This window comes from Alternaria rosae (assembly GCF_020736505.1).
Source record: "Alternaria rosae strain MPI-PUGE-AT-0040 chromosome Unknown BKA58scaffold_12, whole genome shotgun sequence".
NCBI lineage: Eukaryota > Fungi > Ascomycota > Dothideomycetes > Pleosporales > Pleosporaceae > Alternaria > Alternaria rosae.
In genome coordinates, this window is record NW_025763581.1 from 43,771 (window position 1) to 57,090 (window position 13,320).

General features: G+C 53.1%; 6 protein-coding genes across 6 annotated transcripts; 4 read left to right on the forward strand and 2 right to left on the reverse strand.

Moving 5' to 3' along the window:
• Positions 1-6: 6 nt before the first annotated feature.
• Positions 7-2,515, reverse strand: BKA58DRAFT_369443 (ubiquitin fusion degradation protein UFD1-domain-containing protein; the record flags this gene model as incomplete). The annotated part of the gene is made up of 2 exons (XM_046168963.1): positions 7-891; positions 934-2,515. 2 exons carry the CDS (start codon positions 2,513-2,515, stop codon positions 143-145), a joined length of 2,331 nt encoding a protein of 776 aa, XP_046020408.1. The 3' UTR covers positions 7-142.
• Positions 2,516-3,078: 563 nt separating this feature from the next.
• Positions 3,079-5,701, forward strand: BKA58DRAFT_369446 (uncharacterized protein). Its single transcript, XM_046168964.1, has 3 exons — positions 3,079-4,829; positions 5,084-5,218; positions 5,268-5,701. Exons 1-3 carry the CDS (start codon positions 3,549-3,551, stop codon positions 5,313-5,315), a joined length of 1,464 nt encoding a protein of 487 aa, XP_046020409.1. The 5' UTR covers positions 3,079-3,548; the 3' UTR covers positions 5,316-5,701.
• Positions 5,697-6,154, forward strand: BKA58DRAFT_393755 (uncharacterized protein). The gene has a single exon (XM_046171119.1). The coding sequence runs from the start codon at positions 5,702-5,704 to the stop codon at positions 6,071-6,073; it is 372 nt and encodes a 123-aa protein (XP_046020410.1). The 5' UTR covers positions 5,697-5,701; the 3' UTR covers positions 6,074-6,154.
• A 71-nt stretch (positions 6,155-6,225) lies between these two features.
• On the forward strand, positions 6,226-7,752 carry BKA58DRAFT_393756 (uncharacterized protein). The gene is made up of 4 exons (XM_046171120.1): positions 6,226-6,966; positions 7,013-7,046; positions 7,094-7,381; positions 7,434-7,752. Exons 1-4 carry the CDS (start codon positions 6,247-6,249, stop codon positions 7,556-7,558), a joined length of 1,167 nt encoding a protein of 388 aa, XP_046020411.1. The 5' UTR covers positions 6,226-6,246; the 3' UTR covers positions 7,559-7,752.
• A 29-nt stretch (positions 7,753-7,781) lies between these two features.
• On the forward strand, positions 7,782-9,343 carry BKA58DRAFT_347398 (cytochrome C1 heme lyase). The gene is made up of 2 exons (XM_046168456.1): positions 7,782-7,962; positions 8,011-9,343. Exons 1-2 carry the CDS (start codon positions 7,864-7,866, stop codon positions 8,968-8,970), a joined length of 1,059 nt encoding a protein of 352 aa, XP_046020412.1. The 5' UTR covers positions 7,782-7,863; the 3' UTR covers positions 8,971-9,343.
• Positions 9,344-9,353: 10 nt separating this feature from the next.
• Positions 9,354-13,031, reverse strand: BKA58DRAFT_369455 (uncharacterized protein; the record flags this gene model as incomplete). Its single annotated transcript, XM_046168965.1, has 1 exon — positions 9,354-13,031. The coding sequence occupies exon 1, from the start codon at positions 12,933-12,935 to the stop codon at positions 9,354-9,356; it is 3,582 nt and encodes a 1,193-aa protein (XP_046020413.1). The 5' UTR covers positions 12,936-13,031.
• Between the last annotated feature and the right edge of the window lie 289 nt (positions 13,032-13,320).

Sequence of the window (13,320 nt, forward strand, 5' to 3'; positions counted from 1 at the left end):
AAATATGACTGCGGAAATTCAAGTGCATTGACATCATTATTGGGTATCTCTCTAATCTAGTCTATATGCTCCAACCACCACTATCATACTTCTATACAACCGTCTATGAAACCATAAGCCCGACACTCCAGAACCTTCCATCTCACTGCCCAGCCTCCGTCCTTTGCGGTGCCCACCCCTTGAGCCAACTCCTCGCTCTATCCAGATCCCCACCTTCAGCCTCCATAGCAGCAACACACCACTCCAACCCATATCCACCCTTCCCCTCAATCCCCTTCTCAGCAGCAACCATCTCAGCCAACGTCCTCGACTTCTGCGTCCTCTCGTCAACGCAAAAGTGCAACGGGGTATCATACCCCCTCCCGTCCATTCCCTGCAAGAAGGGCTTAACAAGCGGAATAGCATCTTTAGTTGGAACGGACTTATCTTCCTGGCCCAGATTCTTACGACCAGTACGACAGTATTCGTTCTTACACCACGCTTTTCCGCATCCAGTCAGGAGCTGGGAGAGATACCGACGCTCGATACGGCGTCGCAGTGCTTTGCCTTCTGGGTCATGGAGAGAGACGTAGAGAGGTCCGAAACAGACGCTGCAGAGGCCGATTTCATTGCCTGGACCTTGACCTTTGCGCGTCCCGGCTCGTGTGTCGCCGGCTTTGTTTGCGCCGTCTTGGGTGCGGCCGCAGTTTACGTTGCGGCACATGCGTGGTGGTGGACGGGAGAGGCGCTCTAGGTCGTGGTGCCGGAGATGCGTGTCCATGTCGCGGAAGCGCACAATCTTGTTGCAGAGATGGCATTCGGTTGTTCGGCCTCCGTCTGCTAATTCGTGGGGTGTGAGACCCGAGAGGAGTAGTTCGGGGGATTGGTCGTTGGGGTCGCCTTCTTGGGGGACTTGGAGGTGGCAGAAGCGGCAGAGTATTAACTTGCCGGGACATACGGTCGTTTTGTGATGGGAGAGCATAGGCATTGATGGGAATTCCATGTCACATGTTGAGCACTTCTGCGGCGTGTGGTAAAGAGCGTCATGCTTTTGATGGCTCAATGTGGTGTTGCCACTGAATGTATCGTGTGGACAATGCCAATGGTTCTGGAAAGCCGGCGATCGCTTCTGGAAGACTTGGCCACAGCCTTGGGGGCAAAGGATGTTGTTCCTTAGACAGAAGTTCTCGTGCAAAAATAGTGAGCCTTTAGGCACTACTTGTTGGCAGTTTTTGCAGATCACTTCGTCTGGTCCCACCGCCTTTGCATTCTCAAGCGCCTCGTCCAGTCCATCTGTTGCTTCTATCTTGGGATCGAAAATCGACACCCTCAGACGGAAGGGTTTGGGCGTGCTCGAGGGTGACTCGGATGGGTAGGCATGGACGGAGATCCATACAGCTTCTGCATCGTCAAGTTCGACATTTGTAGGTTGCAGTCGTATGCGTTTCGGATATTGACTTCTAATATTCGCGAAGACATGCTCATCTTCGCGTGGACGGACTCTTTGTCGTGACGAGTACGGACTGACATATAGGTCGATCTCATCCTCGTCTTCTACTTCGTCTAGAAGGATTTCCAATCCCTGAGATCTATCCCAAGATGTCAAATCGTAATCGATGTACTCTCCTTCAAGCACTTGTCCAGGTTGCGCGTTGAATATGTCGACCGCGCCCCCGGTGGAACTGCCTTGTGATGTTCCAGGAGCGCGGTGCATCTTGGCAGCGATCCTCTTCATCGTCTCGCGTGCTTGTTCTTCGTTCAATGCCTCAATATCCACCTCCAGGTCTGTGTCGACCACGCAGATGCCATCTCCTTCGGGCTTGAAGCCGTCTACGAGGAAACGAAACTCCTCGCGCTTCCCATCAACTCCTCGACCACCGTCTATAGCCAGGACCTCGCCGTTCGTCAAGGTTGTAAAGTTGGATCGTAGGTGCTCTTCCAGGAGCGACTTCCAGTCTTCCGGGTCATAGCCAGCTTCGAGAGGCCGTAACTTTACAAAGGTACCCTTGGGCAATTGTTTGGCATGTACTGTAATCTTCATAGACGCAGCATCATCCGTGCCGAGCGGAATTGCTCCATTTGACATAGCCACGTCATCTTTTTCCTGGCCATTTGGGCTGGCATTCCTAGAGGGCTCTGCCGATTGTTCTTTGATTCCCAACGCCTCTTTCAAAAAACTGCTCAGCACGATCTCGCCCTCTTCCGCGGAGAACTCGCGTATTCCTGCATGTACAACTCTGCCATTATCTGGGTTGACCAAGCGAAAGGTAAGCGGGTGAGGCAGTTGCTGGAAGCGGTCCTGCGTTTGTGCTCGTGCGTGGCGCTCGGCATTAAAGGTGTATGGGTTGAAAGGATCGAAAGCGGTGATGTGCGGTCGGTTCGCATCGATGTGAACGACAGGTGCCGCGGCAAGGAGCTGCTCTAATGCCGATGGAGGAAGGAGTAGTTTGTCGCCGGGTAGCGTGCTTCGCGTCGCATGTGCCAGTTCGTATTGAGCGGACCACTTCAGCTCTGCCGGCTCTGCTTCCGGGTCCATGGTTGTTTTGCGTCAGGTATAGAGATGTAAAGGTAATGACTGTGGTGGGAACACATGAATGAGGGTAGGTTGTGGTTCAGAGGCGTGAAATGGCTGACATATGCGCCGTGCGACTCGAAGCTTCGGTGAATGCCTGGCGTCATTGCGCTGCTCTCCTCGCCTCGCCTCGGCCCGCTAGGCTTATCGATAACCCTCGCGTGGTACCGCGTTAAGATACCGCCACCGTTGAAAAGTATGTAGCAAAGACCCCGTTTCACCAATCGTAGCCGTCATGTATATTCTATATTTGGCCTGCGATCTTTGGCACTGCAAACGATCTTTGCGCCGATACCACTGCGAGACGGTGACTAAGCTTCTTGGACACATTGACAGAGTCACGAGCATACCTGAGTATCTCGCAACATACAACCCATATACGTGTAGACGTGTTTGAATAATTGATCATAATTGATCAACAGGAGGACGCATCTCTAACAAACATGGCGAGAATCTGTCCGGGCATCTAAACCGTATTTGCATCGTCTATGCCAATGCTCCGGTGAGTTTCGATATGTCGATTCATGTTCTAACCGGCCAACGTGGGGCGAACATCCCCCGGCGGCTTTGCGCGTCGCGTCGCCTACCTGACATCTCGCAGCGACTGTTTTAGCCTGTTTCCACTCGACCACCAAGACTTGCAGCGCGGGCTTGGCTGCAAGACGTGTTCCAATCTATGCTTCATCGCGGCCTGATCTTGCAGGTCCTATGCAGGAAGCTTTGCGTGTCCTGCTAACACGCCTCTTGGCAGGGTCTTGCGCTTGCGATCGCCGCAGGGAACGAAGCATCGGCGGTATCCCACGCACCCACAACCCCATCTCCTGCAGCGTCTCAACCTCGATTAGTCTTTCCTTTTGCTCATCCAACACACACCTGCAGTGTCAGATCAGTGGCACGTGCTACTCTGCCCTGCTCTCGCCCTGTGTAATAAAGATTCGGTGAGTACCCATCTAACCTTTGGCCAAACTTCTCTGGTTGCATTCCCCGAGCCCTCACCATGGGCCCTTCTACTTTCAGTGACGACCTTCCTACATCCCTGGCGGACCTGCTTTCCAACACCTTGATCCTGCGCCAAACTGCGCCGTACCTGCCAATATCTGCTCTCCGTAACCTATCGCGAACTTGCAAATCCCTACACCATGTTGTCTTCCAGTCGCCAGAGGCCTTTCGTTACCTGGATCTCTCCCCAGTGAAGTCTGCTATTGTACCTTTCGATGGGCCTCTTGATATCGGCGGTACCAGTTTCCGCGCTGAGCGAATGGACGAAGCCCTCACCGAAGACGACTTCTACAGCGGCCCGCTACGCCACATCTTCAACAGACTCGAGAAGCTGCATGTCCTACGCAATGTGCACACGCTCGTACTAGACGGGCTCAGCGTGACAGCCGAATTGGTCAAGGAACTACTTACTGAGGAGCGCTTCAACGTCCGTATACTCTCGATTCGCGAAGCCAAGCATTTGAACGAGAGGAAGCTTCAGCAATACCTGCGATATGCGGTCCGACCGTCCAGGCCTGCGGGTACGCCTCGAGTCAAAGGCATCTACATCTTTGGCACCCGCGATCGAACACCGCGCCCTGCGTCGCCCGTCACGAAGAAGCCTTCTCCACATATTCCCAAGGGCGTAACGACTTCACAAGGGGCGCAGATCGGGGCGCAGTGGAACGAGAAGTCGCAGCAGGCCTTGGAAGCTGTGTTAGCGCGGACCGAGGACAAATGGTACCAGTCTTCTGGCAAGATCATACCTAAGCGGCCGTCGCCGGAATGGGCAGAGATTCTCCAGGCGTGCGAAGGCATCATCGCATTCGATGCCGTCCTGTGTAGAGGACCGCGGCACGACCCAGGCAAGGCGTACGTCAGAGATGCGACCGCAGATGGAGCATCTCACCCGTCCTCGTTCCTGCGGCCTACAGTAGCCACTGTCGCATTGGGCCCATCTGGCTGCGAAACATGCCACTCCTCTCCAGAAGGCCCAGCAGTATTCGGCGACTCCAGCCCGTCCCATCATCCATTACTCAGCCCAGTCCCACTGCACGGGTCCTCGGTCCGCGCCGCACAGATACCACACACTCTAGATGGATCCGCCCCTCCGCCTCTCATAGTGCGATGCGAGGACTGCCTGAAAGGACGCTGGTGCGAGAGATGTCACAAGTGGTGGGACGAGGACTGCTACACTGGATCGGTCACCGCCCAACGTACGGAATTACAGCAGACGGAGCTTACCGAGAGCTTCAAACCCGACGGGACCAGTCAACTGCTCCCGAAGCAAACCATCAAGGTACATATGGGCCTCTGCGTGGAACACTGCCTCCGTGAGGAAATGATGGCCGGAGCCGGTAGCGACGGGATGTGGGGATGAAGGACTTACCTTGGCGCGCGAGGAGCGATGCTACCATGAGGCCGTTACGATATAGTTGGATTCCGGAACCCGGAGCCTGGCTATTGGATAATTGCACCTGGAAATTGGCACTTGCGCGCCAAGGTATGTGCTCACTCTTTGGTCAAGAAACAGGCTGACGTGAAGAAACACAGGTTATCGGCGTGAGACGTGACTGTTTTGGCTGTGGCCATACGTGTATTAGCTGCAAGGAGCTTTTCATCCGCACCTGCGGGAAATGCAACAACGAGTATTGCCGTGAAGATAACGACGCGTCTTCTGACACCTTGGTTAGTATAGTTCAGCGAAATGCGTTGATCTTCATTAACTCATCCACAGTGCGACTGGTGCAACTATACTTCACGAAGGACCAGGGAGATGTATTGAGCTTGGCTTTCGCCGCTTGAGTAGAGCTTGGATACCTCCTCAGCCAACAGCAAACGTGCCGCTTGCTAGCACGGCTATCGCTGGGTTTATGATTTATGATTGATGACTTCCCTCCCCTCTTAGTATTAGGACTAGATACCCCCCTCAAATCTATGGACACAATTGTTGACGCTACGTCTTCAAATTAAGAATCGCACTTGTGTGCTCGTTCCTTCTTTCACTTATGTATCATGCAGGATATGGGCGTAGTTGGTCTAGCTCGTTTCGACTGCTCTGATTTTGTGGCTCAGATGCTTGTACAATCACTCTTCGACATGAAACCAGAACTAGATTTCGAAATGAGGGCGAAGAGTGCATCTACCAATAGTTTGAACCATCGTACCAAGATGATGGACGACTGGGTGCGAAACCGCAAGTCAGTAACGACACGTCCTGACTTCGACGACTTTGTCGACTGTTACTGGAACAATGATTTAGAGGGGCTCGTCGAAGTGAACAAGAGCAGTGGAAGCGCAGATGAATTTGAGATGAAACGGAATGAGATAGAGACGCAGCGGCATCCTCTTCAGCACTATCACAACGACACGTTAAGCTTCATGCCGGCACAAAGCAACGAGAGACAGATGAGATGCTTGGTAGATTACTCAAGTTACGAGCATTTTCTCCTGGTTTTCGTACGCGATGATGAAGATAGAGTGGTGGGATTAGACTGGATGATGCAGGAGGGATTCAAGGCATTGCGGTACAACCGCATGTAATGGGAAAGTTGCTGTAGTAGTCTTGTAACAGACTCGAAAGCTGGAGAACAGATCTTGATAGGCCTTGTAGAATTCATAGCCTATGTAGGTGTTTTGGTAACTGCAGCTTTAGCTCTGCTTCAAACCCCCAAGTCAGTGCCAAGCCCCCATCGGCCTGTGGATGGTCAGGGCCGATGCACACGATGACATGTGGCTGCCACATTGAGCCTCAACATTGCAAACAAACAATTGTCTTCTTCCCACTTCAGCGCGCGAGTTCTCACTTTCCAAACCCAACACCCCCGTTTTACGCAATCTGTCCTTTCCGCGCAAAAATCCCCGGTGACGTCGTACCACATCTCTCCAGGACACGTCCGCTCCACCTCCGCCAGGCACCAGCTGCGCGACCTACCCAACGCCAGATCGCTACATTCCGAAAACTACTCTTCGTCGCTATACCTCATACACTCGGATATCAGACAATGGCGCAATACGGCTACGGACAAAACCCTCAATACGGCGCAGGAAATGCGCAAAACCTCCAATTCTACCCGTCCTCATTTTCGAGCCAGCCGGTATCTGGCCATTCCACACCGTTTCAGGCAAACTATGGCGCACCGGCAAGTCAAGCGTACCCCGCACAGTATGGCGCGGGGTTCGCTGCTCCGGGCGTGAGTGGGCAGATGGGTATGGGTGTGTCGGGGCTGCGGACGGGGTGGCTGGCGGCTTTTGGCACGGAAGGATACGACGGAGAACCACCGCTGCTGGAAGAGTTGGGAGTGAATTTCAGGCATATACAAATGAAGACGTTGGCTGTCCTGAATCCATTTGGCCGGATCGATCAGCACATCATGGACGACAGCGATGTAGCAGGGCCGATACTGTTCTTCTTGATCTTTGGCACATCGTTACTGGTATGGCGAAAGCATCAATATGGAGATAAGAGCTAACGTTGAGTAGTTGTCTGGAAAGCTTCATTTCGGTTACATCTACGGTAAGTCGAACGATTGCTTGAAGAAAGACAGCAACTAACAGCAGCAGGCCTGGCGTTCGTTGGCACGATCCTTCTCCACCAGATCCTCTCGCTCATGTCCCCGCCTGTCGTCGAAGCGACACCTGGAGACCACGGTCACCCGCATGGCTCACATCTCGGCTCCTCGTTAACGTTCCCGCGATCGGCATCGGTGCTCGGATACTGCCTCCTTCCTCTGGTTTTGGTATCAATGTTTGGAATCATTGTACCGCTTGATGGACTATTTGGATACCTTCTGACCAGCTTGGCCATCACATGGTGTTCCTACAGCTCCAGTTCCATGTTTACCGTTGTTGGTAAGTCGAACCTTCCGATGGGGCTATCAATGGAAACTGACACATTTCACAGGGCGCATGACTTCGATGCGAGGCTTGGTAGCGTACCCCATGGTTCTGTTCTATGGCAGCTTTGGTATCATGGCCATCTTCAGCTCGCGGGGCACTGGCCAGCTGGCGAAGGCGGCAGGACCATAAGAATATGGTCAAGCACATTTCAAGACGTCTTGACCAAGACATGTAGAACTTTTGCGCGTATGCGTACGATATTAAGAACGTAACCAAAAATAAATCCAAATATAGCTTCCAAATCATCTTTCGCTACATTGAGATGTCCAGCCAATCGGAGTACGCCTAACGTGCTTAGAGCGATGACGACGAGGACCCTGCACGAAATTGTTCTTCCCGATAATCTCCGCCACCCGTCACATCTTCTTCAGCCCTATATACCCTTGCTTGCCTCTTGTTTTCGCAGGAGTACTCTTTCCACACGAATACTCACCATGGGTTGGTTTTGGGCAGACACCGCACCCGCTGCACCTGCTGCACGTGTTGCGCCGCACGCCATGCCTCGAGGCAGCATGAGCAGTATGGAACCTCCAGTACGTACGTCCACTCCACACACACATGCGCCACTAACAACCCACCAGCCAGAATGCCCCATGCACAAGAAAGCCGTCCCGCCCGTCGTCGCCGAAAAGAAGACACCTGCGGGCGCCTGCCCATACGTCCCACCTGAGAACGGCTCTCCCAGCGCCTCCTCCCCACCACCAAAGCAAGGCCTCCTCTCGCGCCTCAACCCGCTCAATAACATGTTCTCCGAACTCTCCAACGAACGCGCATCCACCCAATCCGTCAATCTCCCCCTCGAGCGCGAAACCTCCACCATCCCCAAAGGCGACGGCTCCCTCTGGGAGTACCCCTCCCCACAGCAAATGTACAACGCCATGCTCCGCAAAGGCTACACAGACACGGACATTACAGCCGTAGAAAGCATGGTCGGCGTACACAACTTCCTCAACGAGGGTGCGTGGGCCGAGATCATGGGCTGGGAGCGGCGTTTTTCGCGTGGTCTTAAAGAGGGATATGAGATATGCAAGCAGGGCGAGGAAGTCGCTAATTTCAAACTGGGCACGCATGAGGATCCGTTTGATACGACGACTTGGGATCACAGGGATGTTCAGCCCCCGAAGCTACTTAGGTTTACGGGGCGCCCGACGGAACCTACGCCCAAAGCAACGATTATGCAATGGCTCGGCTACGTCATGCCTGAGAAATTCGGTACTGCGCCGCCGTTTGACCGCCACGATTGGTTTGTGGAGCGCTGCAACGAAAAAGGATGCAAAGAAATTCGCTACGTGATTGATTACTACGAGGGTGCGCCCGAGGCATCGGAGGCGTCGGGAGAGGAAGACGAACAACCAGTATTTTACCTCGATGTTAGGCCCGCGGTTGATGGGCCGGTGAGTGCAGCTGAGAGGTTGATTCGCACGGGCACGGATGTTTGGTGGAGGGCTAGTGGGGGTGTGGCGCGCGAGTTGAAGAAGTTGGAGGAGGAGAAGAGGAGGAGGGAGGAGGAGTGGGCGAGCAAGAGTAGGCGGTATAATTAGTTTGGGCATGGTTCGGATGGAGTAGGTGTGATGCATTGCGCGGCGTTTATGGGTTGGGAGCTTTCCCGCTGTACGGTTGGGTTTGTATGAGATATGGCTTTGTCGGTGGACTGACGACTTGGGCTGGAGAGCCTTTTTTTTTGGAGACTTGTTCTGTTACGCTGGTATGATTCTCTACTCTAGCTCTCATTCTTGTTGTAGTATTCTTTCAGCTGGGTTACGGATAAATGACGCTCATCTTGAATGCCAATCTGATTACTCTTGGTTTTTCCAACTGAACAGAACACATTAGTTAAAAAGAAAAATCATTTCCAGAGGTATCTAAGGCATGTATAACACTCGCTCATCCAACGTAAATACCACGCGTACAACTCCCTGCTCCTTCACTTCCTATGCACCCCAATAAAGGTCCTCTCCCCCCTATACATATGAATACTCCTACTAAAATGATCCTCCTCCTCTTCCTCCTCTTTAATCCACACGCCATCCACAAGTTTCGCCCTCACCATCTCCTCCCCATCCACGCCCTCCCCCGGCAAAACCCCGCCATCCCTCGTTTTCCCCTCCGCCATCCTCACCCCCACAGCCTCAACCACTGTATCAAACCCAGCCTCCACATCCTCCTCGCCCCACGGCAACGCATCGATGTCGATTTTGTTTTCGCGGCCGAGTAAACACATGATGATGACCATAGCGCCGGCTTTGGACATGACTTGATTGTGCTGTTTACACGCGTCGTCGTTGCAGCACTCGTTGCAGCCTTCGAGGCAGTGACATGAGGTGAGGCGTTGGCACGCCTGCTCGAGTAACGTGTCTATGAACTCGAATGCTTTGGTACTAATCCCGCTGCCGCTGGCACCGCCTTTTGCGTCGTAAAACGTCAGTCGTGCAGGACGTTTGCGTGTGGATTCCTTCGCCAGGAATTCTTTCTCGGGGACTTTACATTCCGTGCGGACGTCACCAGGCATACTTATCACGAAGTTGGGCATGAGAGACAGAACAGCGTGTTCCGCAGCATGAATCCCCGCCGCGATATTCAGCCTCCGCGACCTCAATATATCGAGTGCAGATTTCGGCACGTCGAGCCACATGCCCTTGCTAAACAGTATGATAGGTGGGTTATCAACCTGCACAGCATCCAGAATACGCCTTTTCTTATCGATTTTGAAAAAGCCATAGACGACTTGTTGGATCTTGATGGGGCCGTAGAAGGCTTTTGATCTCGAACCAGGGATACGCCTGATAGCTTCTGTTTCCACGGGATCGATGTCCGTGTAGTCGCGTTGTTGGGTTGTCCAGTCTACTTTTACGTATTCGACTTTTGCGAGCATGCGTTCTTGGCTGAATTCTTTGACGAGGTACGTGTTTCCTTGGTGGAGGAAGATGCCGCCGTCGTAGAGCGTGAAGAAGGCGCGGGAGGCTTCGAGTTCCTCGAGCACGGTGTTTTTGCCGTGGGTTACGTCGATTATGGCGAAGTGGTCTTCTTCGGTGTCGCGGATTGCGACCGTGCGTGAGGGTTGCGGGAGGAAGCGCGTGTTGACGTGGTAGAAACCTTCTTTGTCGCAGCGCATGCGCTCTCGTGCGATTTTGGGGAGGAGGGGGCCGAAGTAGGATGTGTCGACTGACACATTGATGGGCATCTCGTGGGCGGCGCATTGGACGTGGCCTTCCAAGACGAGCATGTTTTCTAGGTCGACTTGGAGTGCGCAATTGGGTTTTGTGAAGATCTCGTCTGGGTTCGACATATAGTACTGATCGGTAGGGAAGCAATCGCCGACCAGAACGGAAAGCGAGTCTTTATTTCTCCTTCCAGCACGACCACTTTGCTGGCGCAGGTTGGCAATAGTATAGGGGAATCCAACCGTAACGACAGCATCCAGGGAACCGATGTCGACACCAAGTTCCAGCGCACTAGTAGCCACGATACCACAGAGCTTTCCGTCGAACATCTCTCGCTCGATCTCCCGTCTGTCTTGCGGCGTATATCCGCCTCGATACGACATAACCCGAGCAATAACTTCCGGTCTTTCCAGGTTGGTAAGTTCAGTCTTGACAGCAGCAAGCAGCGCTTCACACTGCTTCCGCACGCGACAAAAGGCAATGGCTCGGATGCCCCTTAACATCAGTTGGCAGAATAGCTTCGCCGTCTCCGCCATACAATCGCCGCGTCCAGATGTAGGATCACCAGGATCTTTGAACGGTGTGTTCCAGCACAGAAACTCTTTGCGCCCGGAAGGAGACCCGTCAAAGTCTGTCAACTTGACCTCGTCAACACCGAAAATAGTCTTCATGTGCTCTTCAGGGTTGGCCACTGTAGCCGAGCAGGAAATGAATTTGACATGGCGGTTTCCCAACGCCGCGCATATCCTGCGTAGACGGCGCATGATGAACGCCATGTGTGCTCCAAACAGTCCGTTGTACACATGCAGTTCGTCTACTACCACAAATCGTAGGTTCTGAAGGTATGTCCGCCAGGCATCCTCTTGCGGCAGGATAGTGATGTGTAACATATCCGGGTTTGTGAAGATGATACGTGCCTCATCTCGAATGTAGTTGCGTTCGCTCATAGGCGTATCGCCATCGAACGTCTCAACCAGAACTTGTTCGAAACCCGGCATAAACCGCAACAGCTCTTTCATGCTCTTCCTCTGATCCTGCGCCAGCGCTTTCGTTGGAAAAATATACATAGCTCTCGTATTAGGCTCCTGTTCCAACTGATGCAAAACCGGTATCTGATAAATCAATGATTTACCAGAACTCGTTGAAGTAGACACAATCACATTGTGTCCGTCGTAAAGATTATTGATAGCCTCTGCCTGGTGAGCGTAAAGCTGCGTGATGTTCCTCGTGTTATACAGCGCGTTGACGAGGTTCTGCGACATGGCGAAGTTCAAGTCGCCGTAGACAGCTTCTTGTGGGTCGAAGACACGGTGGCCATCTGGCACAATCTGCCCAGTGTACCACTCAAGCGTCTTGATCTCGTTCAGGATATCGGGGATAGGCTTTCGATCCGCCGGTATGGAAGCTGGTATCAACGATCTATCCGGACCGGGTGTGGAATGCCGGCTCTCAGTCGATACCGGTATGAACGCTTTCGACACCTCCAAAATCTTCTCTACCGCATCCACCCCCTCCTCAGCACACTGATTCAGAAAACCATTGACCGCCGAAGTAAACTTGACATTCCTCTTCTCGATCAAATTCATCATCTGCTTCTGACTGTACACCGGCATCTTCAGATCCTCATTTCTTAACTTGGTCGTAGCCTTTGTCGGCTCCCCCGTTTTCTTGTGTTGTACCTGGCGCTTCAAATCGCCATCGATGAACTCAAACAGCAGCACCTCTTTATGCTCGCCTTTATCCGGTTCAGGTTCTAGTATCGCAAAGTCGGTTGTTCGCCTTCCGTGCAAATTATCTTCTGAGCCCATCAAATTGATCTGTAGCATTGCTTCGTCGACGTAGGCAAAGTTTATGGCCTTGGGGATCAGGGCCGTGATCTGCGCTACGTCCTCGATGACTAACTCTCGTTGGATGTTGGCTTCGACTGTGCTGCGCAGGTTTTCGAGGGTCGTCGCGAGGTGCTTGCGCGTGCAGAGGAATGTGTAGACGAGGCTTACGGCGCGGTGCACTTGAGCGAGCTTCGTGAAGTGGTCTGGCCATGGTATCGTCGTCTCGACTAGGGTGGACGAGTTGTTGCGCGCGAGAGCTGGTTTGCCGGTACCGTTCTTCTTGGGCGCTCGCCGTGGTTTCTTTCCTCCGTCGTGTGTTTTCGTGGGTACGCTCGTAGTAGTCGTGGCCGGGTCGGGCGCGTTGGAGTCGATCATTGAACCATCCGGTCCAACAATCCTGTGAACCTCCTTCACCCCTTCGCCCTCTGCCGCTGTTGTCTCCTCCTCATCGCGCGCTTTCCGTTTTCGCTTCCGTACAGTCTGGTCCGAGACGGTCGCAGCCTTGAGTCGAGGCATCGTGGGGACATGGTCGTGGTTCTGGACGCGCGCAGCGCCTGTAGGGGAACTTTAGTTCACAATCAATGACGCAATGGCGCAACGGCAAGAGTGATCGTGCATCAGGGGAAATTTCGCTTTCGTATTTGAAATATTGATTAGCAGGTCTGAAATTACGTTGTCGTCTATGTGTTCTACCTTCTAAAAGATTATTGCGACAACTTCGAGAAAGACGCGATCGTCGTTTCGCGCGTCGCCGCGCTCTCACGTGCGCTTCAATCCTGCACGCCTGCGGTTCGCTCCAGTCTAGTCTGAACAGTGCACAGCACACATTTCACAACCACATCACCAAACCACTCTCCGAATTTTCATAGCGTGATGAAAAGAGTCCAAGATGCATTAACAC

Excerpts from the sequence above, each read along its gene's own strand:
- BKA58DRAFT_369446 (XM_046168964.1), top strand. The coding sequence starts at position 3,549 with ATGGGCCCTTCTACTTTCAGTGACGACCTTCCTACATCCCTGGCGGAC. Across the intron at positions 4,830-5,083 it reads TCCCGAAGCAAACCATCAAG|GTTATCGGCGTGAGACGTGA; the intron begins GTACATATGGGC and ends GAAGAAACACAG. Across the intron at positions 5,219-5,267 it reads ACGCGTCTTCTGACACCTTG|TGCGACTGGTGCAACTATAC; the intron begins GTTAGTATAGTT and ends ACTCATCCACAG.
- BKA58DRAFT_393755 (XM_046171119.1), top strand. The coding sequence starts at position 5,702 with ATGATGGACGACTGGGTGCGAAACCGCAAGTCAGTAACGACACGTCCT.
- BKA58DRAFT_393756 (XM_046171120.1), top strand. The coding sequence starts at position 6,247 with ATGCACACGATGACATGTGGCTGCCACATTGAGCCTCAACATTGCAAA. Across the intron at positions 7,047-7,093 it reads TCATTTCGGTTACATCTACG|GCCTGGCGTTCGTTGGCACG; the intron begins GTAAGTCGAACG and ends TAACAGCAGCAG. Across the intron at positions 7,382-7,433 it reads TTCCATGTTTACCGTTGTTG|GGCGCATGACTTCGATGCGA; the intron begins GTAAGTCGAACC and ends CACATTTCACAG.
- BKA58DRAFT_347398 (XM_046168456.1), top strand. The coding sequence starts at position 7,864 with ATGGGTTGGTTTTGGGCAGACACCGCACCCGCTGCACCTGCTGCACGT. Across the intron at positions 7,963-8,010 it reads TGAGCAGTATGGAACCTCCA|CCAGAATGCCCCATGCACAA; the intron begins GTACGTACGTCC and ends ACAACCCACCAG.